This window comes from Corvus cornix, chromosome 5 (assembly GCF_000738735.6).
Source record: "Corvus cornix cornix isolate S_Up_H32 chromosome 5, ASM73873v5, whole genome shotgun sequence".
NCBI classification, from domain to species: domain Eukaryota; kingdom Metazoa; phylum Chordata; class Aves; order Passeriformes; family Corvidae; genus Corvus; species Corvus cornix.
Window position 1 is genome coordinate 4,419,533 of NC_046335.1, and position 12,328 is coordinate 4,431,860.

The 12,328-nt window shown below is 47.1% G+C and overlaps 2 protein-coding genes across 6 annotated transcripts in view; one reads left to right on the forward strand and one right to left on the reverse strand.

Moving 5' to 3' along the window:
• Positions 1-1,235: 1,235 nt before the first annotated feature.
• TIMM9 (translocase of inner mitochondrial membrane 9) lies at positions 1,236-8,508 on the reverse strand. 3 transcript variants are annotated; one of them, XM_039553412.1, is made up of 4 exons: positions 8,466-8,508; positions 4,506-4,569; positions 4,087-4,182; positions 1,236-1,729 (listed from the first exon to the last, which is right to left on the reverse strand). In XM_039553412.1, exons 2-4 carry the CDS (start codon positions 4,542-4,544, stop codon positions 1,595-1,597), a joined length of 270 nt encoding a protein of 89 aa, XP_039409346.1. In that variant the 5' UTR covers positions 4,545-4,569; positions 8,466-8,508; the 3' UTR covers positions 1,236-1,594. The 3 variants fall into 3 exon arrangements, with proteins under 3 accessions (XP_039409346.1, XP_010394808.1, XP_010394800.1); XM_010396506.4 differs by lacking the exon at positions 8,466-8,508 and adding an exon at positions 7,342-8,398; XM_010396498.4 differs by lacking the exon at positions 8,466-8,508 and adding an exon at positions 7,229-7,321.
• A 266-nt stretch (positions 8,509-8,774) lies between these two features.
• The window catches only part of KIAA0586 (KIAA0586 ortholog), a 68,225-nt gene continuing 64,671 nt past the window's right edge, over positions 8,775-12,328 (forward strand). For all 3 annotated transcript variants that reach the window (XM_010396462.3, XM_010396471.3, XM_019281258.3), the window contains exons 1-5: positions 8,775-9,280; positions 9,844-9,920; positions 10,480-10,549; positions 11,643-11,709; positions 12,008-12,185. In XM_010396462.3, the coding sequence (XP_010394764.3) occupies positions 9,007-9,280; positions 9,844-9,920; positions 10,480-10,549; positions 11,643-11,709; positions 12,008-12,185 (666 nt within the window). In that variant the 5' untranslated portion in view covers positions 8,775-9,006. The remainder of the gene's footprint in view (positions 9,281-9,843; positions 9,921-10,479; positions 10,550-11,642; positions 11,710-12,007; positions 12,186-12,328) is intronic.

The following is a 12,328-nucleotide window of genomic DNA, read 5'->3' on the forward strand; positions in this document are numbered from 1 at the left end:
TCAACCATGGATTACTTTCAAATGTTTAACAAAAAGAGAGCTGCTTCAAGGAAAGCCTTCAGTCTTGACTATGCATGTATTGATTCTAATTGGCTGCAACATTTGTGGCCTGATTGTAGCAAACCATCTGGACAGTTTTAGCCTGATACTTCTTTGAAAAAACAGGACATTGGAGACTTTTGCTGCCTTATTTGGGCTGGTTTTTAGCCTTCACTCTTTCAGAGTGAGCTCTCTTACGCATCTCCAAGGTAACAAGGCACAGGCAAACGAGGAAGCTGTGATACAGTGAGTACAAAACACAAGGACGTGAGACTGGAGGCTCACACTGGTTCCTGCCACCTTTGCAAGCACAGGAACAGGATTCCAGGGAGAGCTGGAGCAGCAGCACAGAGAGCAGTGTCTGGTGCAAGGGGCAGGGCTTGTGCTGCCCTCAGGGGCCAGGAATCCACAGCCTGGACAGCTGGGAGTTTGAGTAGTAATAAAAAAAAGGAGGAAATTATTCAAACTTCTGGAAATAAAAAGCTAGAGAGGTAACAACAAAAAAGTCTTCCTCCCCTTTCTGTTCCTTGCTGTTGCCTTTCATTTTATAAATAACAGAACCTGGCAGCTGACATCAACTAGCTTTGGTTCACTCCTCTGCACGTGCAATCTCAGAATTGGCGCTCCTGATGTTCAGTTCCCGTTGTTCCTGTATGAGTTAGAACTGAAGCACAGGGTCCCTGTCCACTGTCATTCCACTGCGCTAATGCCCTGGCTGCAGGATTTCAGCTGTCAGGATCCTTCCAAAGCACTGCTGTGTATCCTAACCCAATCCAGCTGCCTTCCAAACCTTTCTGTGGGCTTGTGCAGCAGCAGCGCAGACCCTGTGCTATGCAGACCCTGTATTTCCTGCTGGCATTCACACGGATCAAGGAGAGAACTTGCAGTGCATCAGGCCAGGCAGCCGGGTTGGGAGGACCCCGTGGGGCTCCCTGATGGAAACAAGGAATGCACAGGAGCTGCCTTAGGCACAAGTGCTGCTACTGCCCCTCTGTCCCCTGTAAATGACAGGGTGAGGCACGAGGCAAAGATAACCTGGGGCACCCCTGCCTGAGCTCCCTCTGGCATCTGTCAGCTCCTAAAGCAGCAGTGAATGAACAGAACTCTACGGCACCTGAGCACAGCCTCCAGCAAATGAAAAGCTGCTTTCAAGCAGGGTGCCAAAAATGGCTCTCTGGAAAGAATGCACACACGTGTATGGCTCCTGTTGATTTTATTTGAATTAAATAAAAAAGTGTATTCCCCATGTTACATTGATTCATCTCAACCAGTCTCAGCAAAAGGCAGGTGAGCCCTCCCACACCCCTGAAATTCAGACACCAGTCTGTGGGCCCTGGGAAAAGTTGTATCCGCATCATTCCCTTGTGGAAACAAACTCCACTGCCAGGCCACCACGACTGAGCTCCTGTTTAACCCTTCATGGCTCCCACTGCCTGAGCAGCACCCACAGCTCTGCTCTGAGCTGCTGGACACACATCCTGACAGTAGGAATCCCCAAATGTGTTCTTGCCCAGGGGACACTGGCACAGCTTGAGTCTGAGCACAGTGCTCTGGTCTAACGAGGTTGGCTGAGCAGTCCTGCCTTGGCTGCCAGAGCCTCGTTCTGCTGGATGTGGTACTCCTGGAATCTCATGGAGATCCTCTGTGTCATCTTTAGATACTTCTGCAGGCAGTTGTCTGAGCAAGTTATCTACAGCAAGAGGGAAATAGAGGGCTTCAGACAATAATTAAAACACTTCCCCAACCAGGACCCAAAATATCACCACAGACAGGGATAAACAATTAGGTGAGTACATCTCATATTGTCAAGCCTCAAGATGAGAGCAGTAGAAAATGTGAAATTTAGTTTTTGTGGTATGCCTGAAACATCTTCTAATATTCATTCTCATACTAAAGTCTCCATGGAAAACACCTTGAACCTAGGAGATACCATCCTTTTGTCCTTGGGCTCCTCTTGTGGCATTGAACTACATATTTTGAAATAAATACTAAATCTATTAAATTAGTACATTTTGTTTTAATTCTGTTTACAGACACATACTGGTTTTGATAGCCACATATGATCCACTCTCTGCTAGCTCAGTTTCACCCTGTTTTGCCCTTGTTCCTTGGCTCTACCAGCCTTGTGGTACCTGCTTGGTTATCCTTCAGCAAAGCCACCACAGTACATCAGTCAGCTGGACAGGAAAATAAATACCAGGGCCTATTCCATCCACAGTATTTTTAAAATTTAAAGTAGTTTTTTTCTATCTTTAAATGTAGAGAAAGAGTTGTGAGATTTTTTTCTGAGCTACAGTCCTACCAATTTGATATTCTGTGCCATGGCTCAAAACCTTGCTATCACTGCAAAAGGTAAAAATTCGGGTAGAAAGGAAAGCCAACCCCTTTGCCTGGGAAACCAGAGATTGCTTTGGTTCTGCTCGGTACAAAGGGATGCAAAAAGCAGAAGGGATGAAAATGAACAAGACAAAACCCCAGCAGCTCCACACACCACCCAGCACCAGCCCTTCTCTCTCCTCAGCCTGGCACCAGCTACAGCCAAACCTGCTGAGCAGCAGTGAAGTCTCCCTAGGAAAACAACTTTGGGAACTGCCCCAAGCCTCTGCTGCCAGAGGGAGCAGCGTGTGTGACAGCTGCTGGGGAATTCCAGACTTGCGGTGGCACTTGTGTAAGGGAAGAGCTCAGAAGCTGGGTTTTGTCAAGGGATGCATGGGGTATTAATTATATAATAAGGAACTAAAACTTTAAAGAGGAACGTGGGAATTTCCACACCAGACAGATCAGTGTCCATCTAGACTAGTGTCCTGTTTGCAGAGACAGCTGCTCTGCAAGAAATCCCATAATGGGTAATGGGGGCAGAACGTCCCATAAGAAAGTTTCTTCCTAGTTCCACTGTTAACAGGTAGCTCCTGTACTACCAGACACGAACCCTCTGCAATCCACAGAAGTAACGTAAGGCAGGTCACAATCAGAAAATGGTCTGGGTTGGGAGAGACCTTAAATATCATCTGATTCCAACCCCCTGCCATGGGCAGGGACACCTCCCACTAGACCAGGTTGCTCTAAGAATCTAAGAGTATTTTTTGGACCTAAATAATCTGTGATCCAGAATAATTATGACCTGTAGTAGAATTCCACTAAATCAGATGCAGGGAAGATTAGGGAACAAAGAAATCTGTCTTGGGAAGCTAAAAGAGCTCTGTTCAGGGCAGCAGAACCAAAGCTGAAAGGAGACATGAGTTTTGCCTGCAGTGAGGATTTGAACTCCAAGGACACAGAAAATGCTCAAAAAACAATTAGTTAGTTTAAAATTTTGGCTTTTTTTTTCCTGCCAGCAGAGTCAAGCAAAGGTTATTAGATTTTTAACCAACAAAATGATTAGGCTCTGAAACAGCCTCTCAACAGGCAAGAAGCAAAACCATGCGACTAATCTTATGGAGAGCTTAATCCTTCCGGAGATGCCAACGTGAGGGAGCTTCCTGCAGTGCAGGGAAGTGGATTTAACAGCCAGAGCTGTGTTCCTGTGACTCACTACAAAGCAGAAACGTGGGCAGGTAAACAAATATTTCAGCAGGATGCTTCAAAGAATGAGATGCAGGCTGTAGGTGGGCAGCTTCCATGTCCATGGAGCTACTATCCATGAGAAGTTAAGGCACGAGAACCTCCACTGACTGCTCAGGGAATGAAACACATGGAATTGCAATGAGCAGCCAATACTCAGTGGAGACTGGGCAGATTCTGTGTGTGACAGCCACGTCTAGAATGGTTTTGGTCAGAAGGGACCCTAAAGAACATCCAGTCCCACTCCCTGCCACAGGCAGGGACACCTTCCACTATCCCAGGCTGCTCCAAGCCCTGTCCAAGCTGGTCTGGAGCACTCCCAGGGACAGGGCACTCACTTGGAAGCAACATGCCAGATACCCACACTCCCCTGAAGGCTGCTGCCTGGCTTTAGCCAGCTGAAAGATCAAAACTCTCAAAGTTGCTTCTGAAATTGGAAAGCTGCACAGCAATTCTACCAAAGGGTCATTAGAGGCCATCACCTACCTCTTCTGGTTTCACATCTCTGCTAGTGAAATCCTTTATGCAGTCCACGAAGCAATTTTCTGTAAGTTTATTGTACGTGCCAAGAAACTCCTTGAACTGTAAATAAAAATTGGACAATGAATATTAAAAAAAAAAATCTGTTTTAACTTTTCTTGCAGCTGCATGGGCTAGCTGGTGACACTGAATCTGAAGGACAAGTCACTAGAAAAATTTACTCTCAGTCAGAAGATTTCAGCACCAAAAGCTGCTCATACTCAAAACATGCTGTTTGTCAATGGTCACCTGTTTAAATTTTGGTTGTGTTAAGTCAGATGGTAGCTCAAGAGTTTTTGTCCTTCCCTATGCCCTACACCTTCCATTCTGTGTGACAGAGCAGCACAAGACCTTCAAAGCCACCCCTCCCAAATGCAGCATCTCACCTGCTTGATCTGATCAGACTCTGATAATTGTCCAGCCATGTTCCACCGCCTGTGACTCAGTCACCTAAAAGTGAGGATAAAAGTCGAGTTTTAAATAAAAAACATAAATATGAACTGCAACATTTTACATCAGAATGGAATTTTATGTATCCTTGAAGTGTGTTTAAATGCAACTTTGCTGGCAAACTTCCAAGCCGTTCACGCAAAGAGAAGTTATCTATTGGGAATGTATTCAGTTTAGAAGAACATCCAAGATAATTCCAGGTATGAAACTTTACCAGATCCACCTGTTATTTGCTGTCCTTTAAACACGTTTAGGGCATTTCACACAGCTAAAGTGACTTATAAAGTACCTTATTTATTTTTTTAAGTGCTGTCAAACTTACTAAATAAACTAGGGCAGGAGCTGGGGAAGAAGCAAAGTCGTAACACTTTCTAGCCTTAGAGTTTCAGTGACTTTAGATGGATCTGTAAAAAGTGAGGAAAAAAGGCCAATACAAACTGGCAGTCACTGAACAGATGCAGCACCAGGTGCAGGGCCTGGTTTCTGTGTAGCTGCACCAAACACCTGAACTACAGCAAATGTTGTGGTCATTGACCGTAGTGAATTAAATGCAAGAAAAACATGGAGTGAAAATGGCCTTACAGGAATGAAACAGACAAAGGAAAAGGGAAGAAGTAAACAGCCATGGATCCAAGAATTTAAACAAGCATCCTCAAGGAAGACTCACATTCCTAACCCAACACACTGAACATGTTAAGGCTTGAAAGCATCCCTGCAGGTTTCCTAGAATACTGAAGCCTCATCTTCCTTTTCCCTTAATTTCCATGTTATCTAAGACCTATCATCACAGATGATAATGCAGACTAATATCATGTGTTGACAAGAACAAGCTCCTTCGGTTTAATTCAACTCGTGGAAGAAAAATGAGCACTGAAGTGCAACCACTTTGGGGGAAAAGAAGTTCTTTTAGCCCTTTAGCAAGGGCTACTTACAATTAATCTTCTATTATGCTTTGCCAATTTTTGGGCAAGATACTCATGTTTTAGAGAGCTTTAGCTATTGCAGTCTCAGCAGGGGGAAGGGAAGGGGTACACAAGCTGCCTGAACATGAACAAAGAGACAGTAACAATTATTTCTACAACAGAAAGAAAATGAAGCAACTAAAAATAGCACCAGGGAGCTCTCACAAGTGAACTCTCCCTACACCCCCTCCCAGCAGCACAGGGATTGTGACATCTGCCTCTTAACATCACACTTTATCCCTGCACAGGGACACAATTCAGGGATTGGAGGCCAAGGGCACAGATGATTCTGGGATGTAAGATGCAAGAATTCCTCGTGGGCAGACAGGTCACGTGGGTTATTCTGAAGGAGAACCTACAGGATATGGTGGCTAAGAAGGAACCAGGTTTCATTCGGGCAGTCACTGAATCAGACTGGTTTGGGATGGAACAGACCTTCAAGATCATCTCATTCCAACCCCCTGCCATGGGCAGGGACACCTTCCACTATCTCAGGTTGCTTCAAGCCCCGTCCAATGTGGCCTGGAACACTGCCAGGGATGGGGCAGCCACAGCTTCTCTGGGCACCCTGTGCCAGGGCCTCAGCACCCTCACAGGCAGAACTTCTTTCCAATATCTAACCCTGCCCTCTGTCAGTGCAAAGCCATTACCCTTTGTCCTGTCACCCCATGCCCTTGTCCCAAGTCCCTCTCCAGCCTATCTCCTCTATCCTAAACCCCTAATTTGTTTTAGGAGAATGGACATGCCCATCACCTGGGGTAACCAGTGAGAAGTGATGGCAACTTCACTCTCACTTCTCAGCCTGTGAGAAAACAAGACCAGTGACAATTCTCTCAGGGCAGGGTATGTAGATAATTAAACAGAAACTGCAGGGAGCAGGAAAGACTTTTGTCCTCTGCCAAACGCGGGAAGCTCCAAGCTTCAATTGTCGGTGCCATTTTCTCACGCTCAGTGTTGCTTCACAATTTGTGTTTATAGCAGAACTGATGCCTGTCCTTCTGTGACTAATTCGGCAAGATTGGGCAGATTGAAACTGTAGTTTCACAAAGCTTTGACACCTGGGAAAGGCTCTGATTCACATCAGCACAACTGCACCATCTGATCTGAAGTGCCTGAAGCTCTTGTCCCAGTACAGGTATTTCACACATTCCACAGTGAAATTACACGGCTCTGCTGCACCTTCAGCTATAAATCAGCTACTGAACATTCCCAGGAATGTGCAAATCTGGTTCATTCTAAAGTCTGGCAAATGTATTATTTCAAGATTTCCTGCTGCTTCTCCTCTTTCCCTGCAACTCTGAAAAAAGCTTTAAAAAGGGTGATGAAAGAGTGCTCAGCACCTCGACCAACCCACCCCAGAGCTTCCTACAGAGCTGTTCACACCACTCCTGCACGGTTCAGGTTTAATCCTACAGAGCCTGGAGGACTAAACACGATTTCAAAATCCAGCATTGCCCTTCTAAACAAGGCTATTCACACTGCAGGAAGCAGAGATCTCTGAATAAACCTCTGCTGCAAGGGACACACAGTCTGGGTGTGCTGGTTCACCAGAAAGGAGCAAGAACTGGGAAATCTCCCTTCTTGAAAGGCCCTGGAGCTATTCCAAATATGTTTTGGTGTTCTAAAAAAAACATTAAGAGAAGTCCCTTCTGAGCAAAATAAACAAGCCCTGTGTTTGGGACTTTTTTTCCCCCCACCTTTTAGAGAAGAGCTGAATTTTTCTGGGAAGAAGAGTGATGGAGAGACACTATAAATCCTTCACACTTGTAATCCCCATTAACCATCTGAATTAGGTATAGGTACCACCTACTCCATAAAAAGAAAGCTGAAATGTCTCCTTAAACCTTTGCTTCCAGTTACACACAGAGAACACCACGCAAGTGTTTCTGAAAAGGACAAAGAATAAAAACATCAAGCCAAAGAAATGTATCAAAGGATAAAAATCACAAGTCAAAGAATTGTGTCAAGGCAAACTCCCCACAGGTTGTAGAGAAAGTTCTTTTATCATGGGGGATTACTAGGCTACAACTGGATGGACATCAGATTTAAAAGAAGCCCAAACTAATTGATTTTAAGAGGCCAGAGGCGTTTAATGAAGTGAGGAGAGGCTGAGAAGAGAGAGGGGCTGGATAACCAGGTTTAGCTGGTGCACAGGTTGTTATCATTCACTGCCTTCTGGATTTGGCCTGGACCCTGCTCTGAAGGAGAAGGGATCAGAGGTAGAAATCCAACACCAAGTGTGAGTTACCAGAGTCAGTCTGACCTCAGGCACCAGGGGAGCCTCACTGAGCACACTGAACACGCGTATGGGCGTCAGTCCTGAGGGAAAATACACCTTTTCCCATCAGCACTCTCCGATTTAAGTGAGATCACACTTGACTGACGCTTCTAACTCAATAAAATCAAAACCTGAGGCTAAACCAACTTCACGTCGAGCTTTATTTTTTCGGTCTTTTCCTTTTACTCCCATCCTCCAGTTCTCCCTTCCAAGGGCACATTGAAGCTCCTCAGGAGTCACTCGCTCAGCCAAGCCCCGGCCCAACACCGGGCACAGAGCGCCCTTATCCCCACTGAAAGCTCCCGGTGCAGGGCGGGGATTTCCCCATCCAGGGCCCACGGGGACGCTCCCGGTCCCTCACGGGCTCTCCCAGGCCACGGGAACCCTCCCGGTTCCTCAGGGTCGCTCCCGGTCCCTCACGGGCTCTCCCAGGCCACGGGAACGCTCCCGGTTCCTCAGGGTCGCTCCCGGTCCCTCACGGGCTCTCCCAGGCCACGGGAACCCTCCCGGTTCCTCAGGGTCGCTCCCGGTCCCTCACGGGCTCTCCCAGGCCACGGGAACCCTCCCGGTTCCTCAGGGTCGCTCCCGGTCCCTCACGAGCGCGCGCCCGTCCCCCCTCCCGTCCCCTCACGCGCCCGAGGCCCGCGCGCACTCACCGCCCCGCACGCCGGCCCCGCAGATTCGCCACGCGCGCGCGCACGAGGCCGCCCGCCGCTCACGGGCCCCGCAGATTCGCCACGGGCCAGCGAATCGGCCGCGCGCAGAGCCGCCGCCCGATTTACCCTCTCGGCGCGCGCGTTTCCCGCCGGACGCTGTTGAGAGGCGAACCCGCGTTTCCCGCCGGACGCCGTTGAGTGGACGCCGTGGCCATGGCACCGCGCGCTTCCGGTGCCGGCGGCGGGAGCGGCGGGGGCGGCCGGGCCGGGACAGGACGGGACAGCACAGCACAGCACAGTACAGCACAGCACAGCACAGCACAGCACAGCGCAGCACAGCACAGCACAGCACAGCACAGCACAGCGCAGCACAGCACAGCACAGCGGGAGCGGGGCGCTCTTAGGGACGGCGGCCGAGCCCGCGGCGTGGGAGGGAACTGCGCCTCGGAGCTTTCAGGCTGCTGTCCGGCCACCACAGCGCCCGGCCCGCACGGACGCCCCTTCGTGAAGGCGCCGCTCGCCGAACCCCTCATCGTCCCCCATGGAAGCGGAGAGCAGCTCCAGCCAGGACTCCCTGGGCAGCCTGACGGCCGGCGATGTGCTGATCCGCTCCACGGGGGTCCGCAGGGAGAAGCCCCCGGCCGGCGGCCGCGGCAGGAAAGTGACGGTCGCTGTCCAGAAGCTCCGGGCCGGGGTCTCGCCCTGCCCGGGGGATGTGGCTGCAGACGGAGCTCCCCGCGCTCCCCCGGCCGCGGTGCCGGCCTGGGCTCCGTGCGGGGCAGGGATCCCCCGCCTCTCCCCCGGCGCCGCTCCAGGTGTGTCAGGGACCGTCGGGTTCAGCTCGGGCTTGTGCTGAAAGCGCTGAGAGGCGATTTCAGCCATGGAGGAGTTCTGTAATTAAGGAATCTTTGTATTCTCGTACTGCAATTGTCAGCACACTTTGTTTTCCCGAACTGTTTTGCGCATGGGAAGCGAGTTGTGCAGGCGGTGAGGCCCTGGTACAGGGTGCCCAGAGAAGCTGTGGCTGCCCCATCCCTGGAAGTGTCCAAGACCAGGTTGGATGGGGCTTGGAGCAACCTGGGGTAGCGGAAGGTGTCCCTGTCCATGGCGGTAGGGATGCTTAATCCCTGTTAAACATCCCTGTTTAAAGGATCTTTAATAACGTTCTGTTTTTCAGAGTTTTCCCCATGCTGTAAATCAAGTTTCTCATTGAGACTCACAGAATTCATTGATGTTTTTAAGCTTCAGCTCAGTCTCCGTGGTCATTTGTGTTATGAGGGTCATGATGTTTAGGCATTCAAAGATAAGGGAAGTGTGGAGCTGTACAGAAAATGCACCACACACCATTATGACCACAATAAAACTGCTTTTATTTTAGGAGTCCTAAGCACCAAGGGATATCCAGAATGTCTGCTTCCAGTCGAAACTTCAGAGCCCATGTTTTTATCCCAGATGGTAAGAAAAGTTTCTGTTCCTTCCTTCAGTCCTGGGCTAAGAGAACAGCAATTTCCTCAAAAACCTGTAGCTCCTCTAAAAGCAGCACAGGATTTTGGCTCAGCCTCTGCACCAAGGCTGTCCAGCTGCTTTTCCTCTTTGAGTTGCTGCAAATGTGGTGTTATTGCTGATGTGTTTGGAGGGACTTTATTTAGCAGTTCTTAATTCTCTGTGTGGGAGCAATCCTGAATTCTCTCAGGTTAGCACCTTGGCTAAACTTAAACGGGTGTAGTTTCACTACTACTTCTTTGGCCACAAATGAGAAGAAACTTGTTCAGCACCTAGAATATATACTTTTAATTTGAATTGTGTTTCTAGAGTTTTAGTGCCTAAAATGCCACGAGTTCTTGACAGCAATGTCCAGATGATTCTGTGGTAGAGATCATTGCATGCTTTATGCCCTTGTGCTACTGTGTGCAAATGGTTCCATTTGTGTGCTCAGCAGTTCCATCTGCCTCTAAAATTTTGCCTACTGTTGGCAGAGGCTTTGATCTCTGCTTTTCCTTCTCTTGTTCTGAAGGATTATCCTGGAGAAGCTGCAGCACAAGATGATCCTTCACTGCTGCTGGAAGATAGCAGAGGACCTGAAGGTAAAACACATCAATCTACTGCTGCAGCCCCCTTTTTTTTTTTCCTAAGAAGACTGATTAATTAAAGGAAAAGGGAGCTTTTAGGTATTTTTCTTCATTACAGAAACTTCTGAGTGAAAATATTCAAAGGTTGCTTTGATAAAATGATGGTAATTTTAACAAACATTCTTAAATTTTGCAAATTTTTCTGCATTCTTGCTGGCATTACACTCTTGTGATTAACTGAGTGGGACTTCTGCCAGTGTACCAGAGTGTTGAGATTCCTTTTGTTAACCAAACTGTTCATGTTCTGAATGGACTATTTGGGGAAGGGGCTTCTTTTGATGCATTTTCCTCTTGTGAATAATTGTATTACAAAGGCATATTTTTCTTCAAGCAGCCTATACCAAAAAAAGTGTATTTCTAATCCTTAAGATTCCTAAGAAATCACAATGTCAGTATATTTTCCTTTCATTTTTGAATATGCCAATTTCAGTCCGATTTAGGGAAGTGAAGGCTTTTTAAAGAAAACACACTTCTGCAGGTTTCTTGGATATCTGGGGCTGTGTAGAGGAGAAAAAACACAAAGGCCAAAAATCAATACTTTGTAGTTTCCTCTTTTACACTCACAGGCAGCAGCTACCTGACTTATCAGCATTTGCTTCCTCTGCCCAGCAAAGAGTGGGTGAGGGAGAGCCTGCAATCCTTTTTGCATAATGTAAAGCTATTAAGATAATTTGTTTTAATTTATGATGACTGCAGGGAAATATTCATATCACAGTTGTTGAGTTTTTTAGTTTTTAATTATTTTTTGAGTCAGAATTTGCAGCATTTTACTGACTTGGTTGCTTACCATTGAGACTTTACTCACCATTATTGGACTTCATTGATACCAGCATTCAGTGCTAGAAAAATTGTGTTAAATGAAGCCTGCTCTTATCATTTTTTAAGTTTTCTACTTACTGAAGGGAAACAATTTGATGTTGCAATAGATGATGTGGTTCCTGCAGGCAACAGATGCTTCACAGCAAAATTAAATATATTGATATAATACTTGTGAAATAGATATGTTGTGTCAATTATCTCAACAAAGTATGTTTGTCCATCCCCACAGATGATGTTTTTATTTCTCAGTATGCTACTGGCCAGAAGGAGGCTCTGAGAGCAGTATTAATGCAAAAGTAAGTGTGAACAGTTGTTAGTGTCTGAGCTGCACTGTTTCTGTACAACTACACCACTTCAGTTTTTGCCAAAATACATAACTGGTAAGGAACAAGTGGGTTTTTTTACTGTTCTCTGCTAGTATTCTTTTTCTGTGTATGAAAGTGTTTCCAGTTGATTTTATTCCTTGGAGTATCTTGTGTCAAAACTTCAAGGAGAAATGCTTATGCAGTGATGTCAATGCTGTTTGTGGGAAATAATTTGCTCAGAGGGGCTATGGAGAAAATGCTGTTTACAAGCATTTGTTTATTTTTATAGAACTCAAAATATTCCTGTTCATAAGGAGGTGAAGGTACAGCTCTTAGGAAATGCCCCCACAGATAAAAGGGAAAGTTTTGGTGGTGACACCAGGTCAGTACCCAGGGAAGTTGACTCTGCAACAACCATTGCAGCAGCCACTGCTGCTGCCATTGCTACGACAGCTCCACTTCTCAAGGTGAGTGAGTAGCTCGTGGGAATAGCAGCTCTTTGTCCTCTTAAAGTCATAAATGTTCCAAACAAGCCTGAAATTGCTGCTGGTAGCTCCAGAGAGCCTGAATGTGCTTTGTGTGTTTGTCATCTCACACTCACTGACCAATA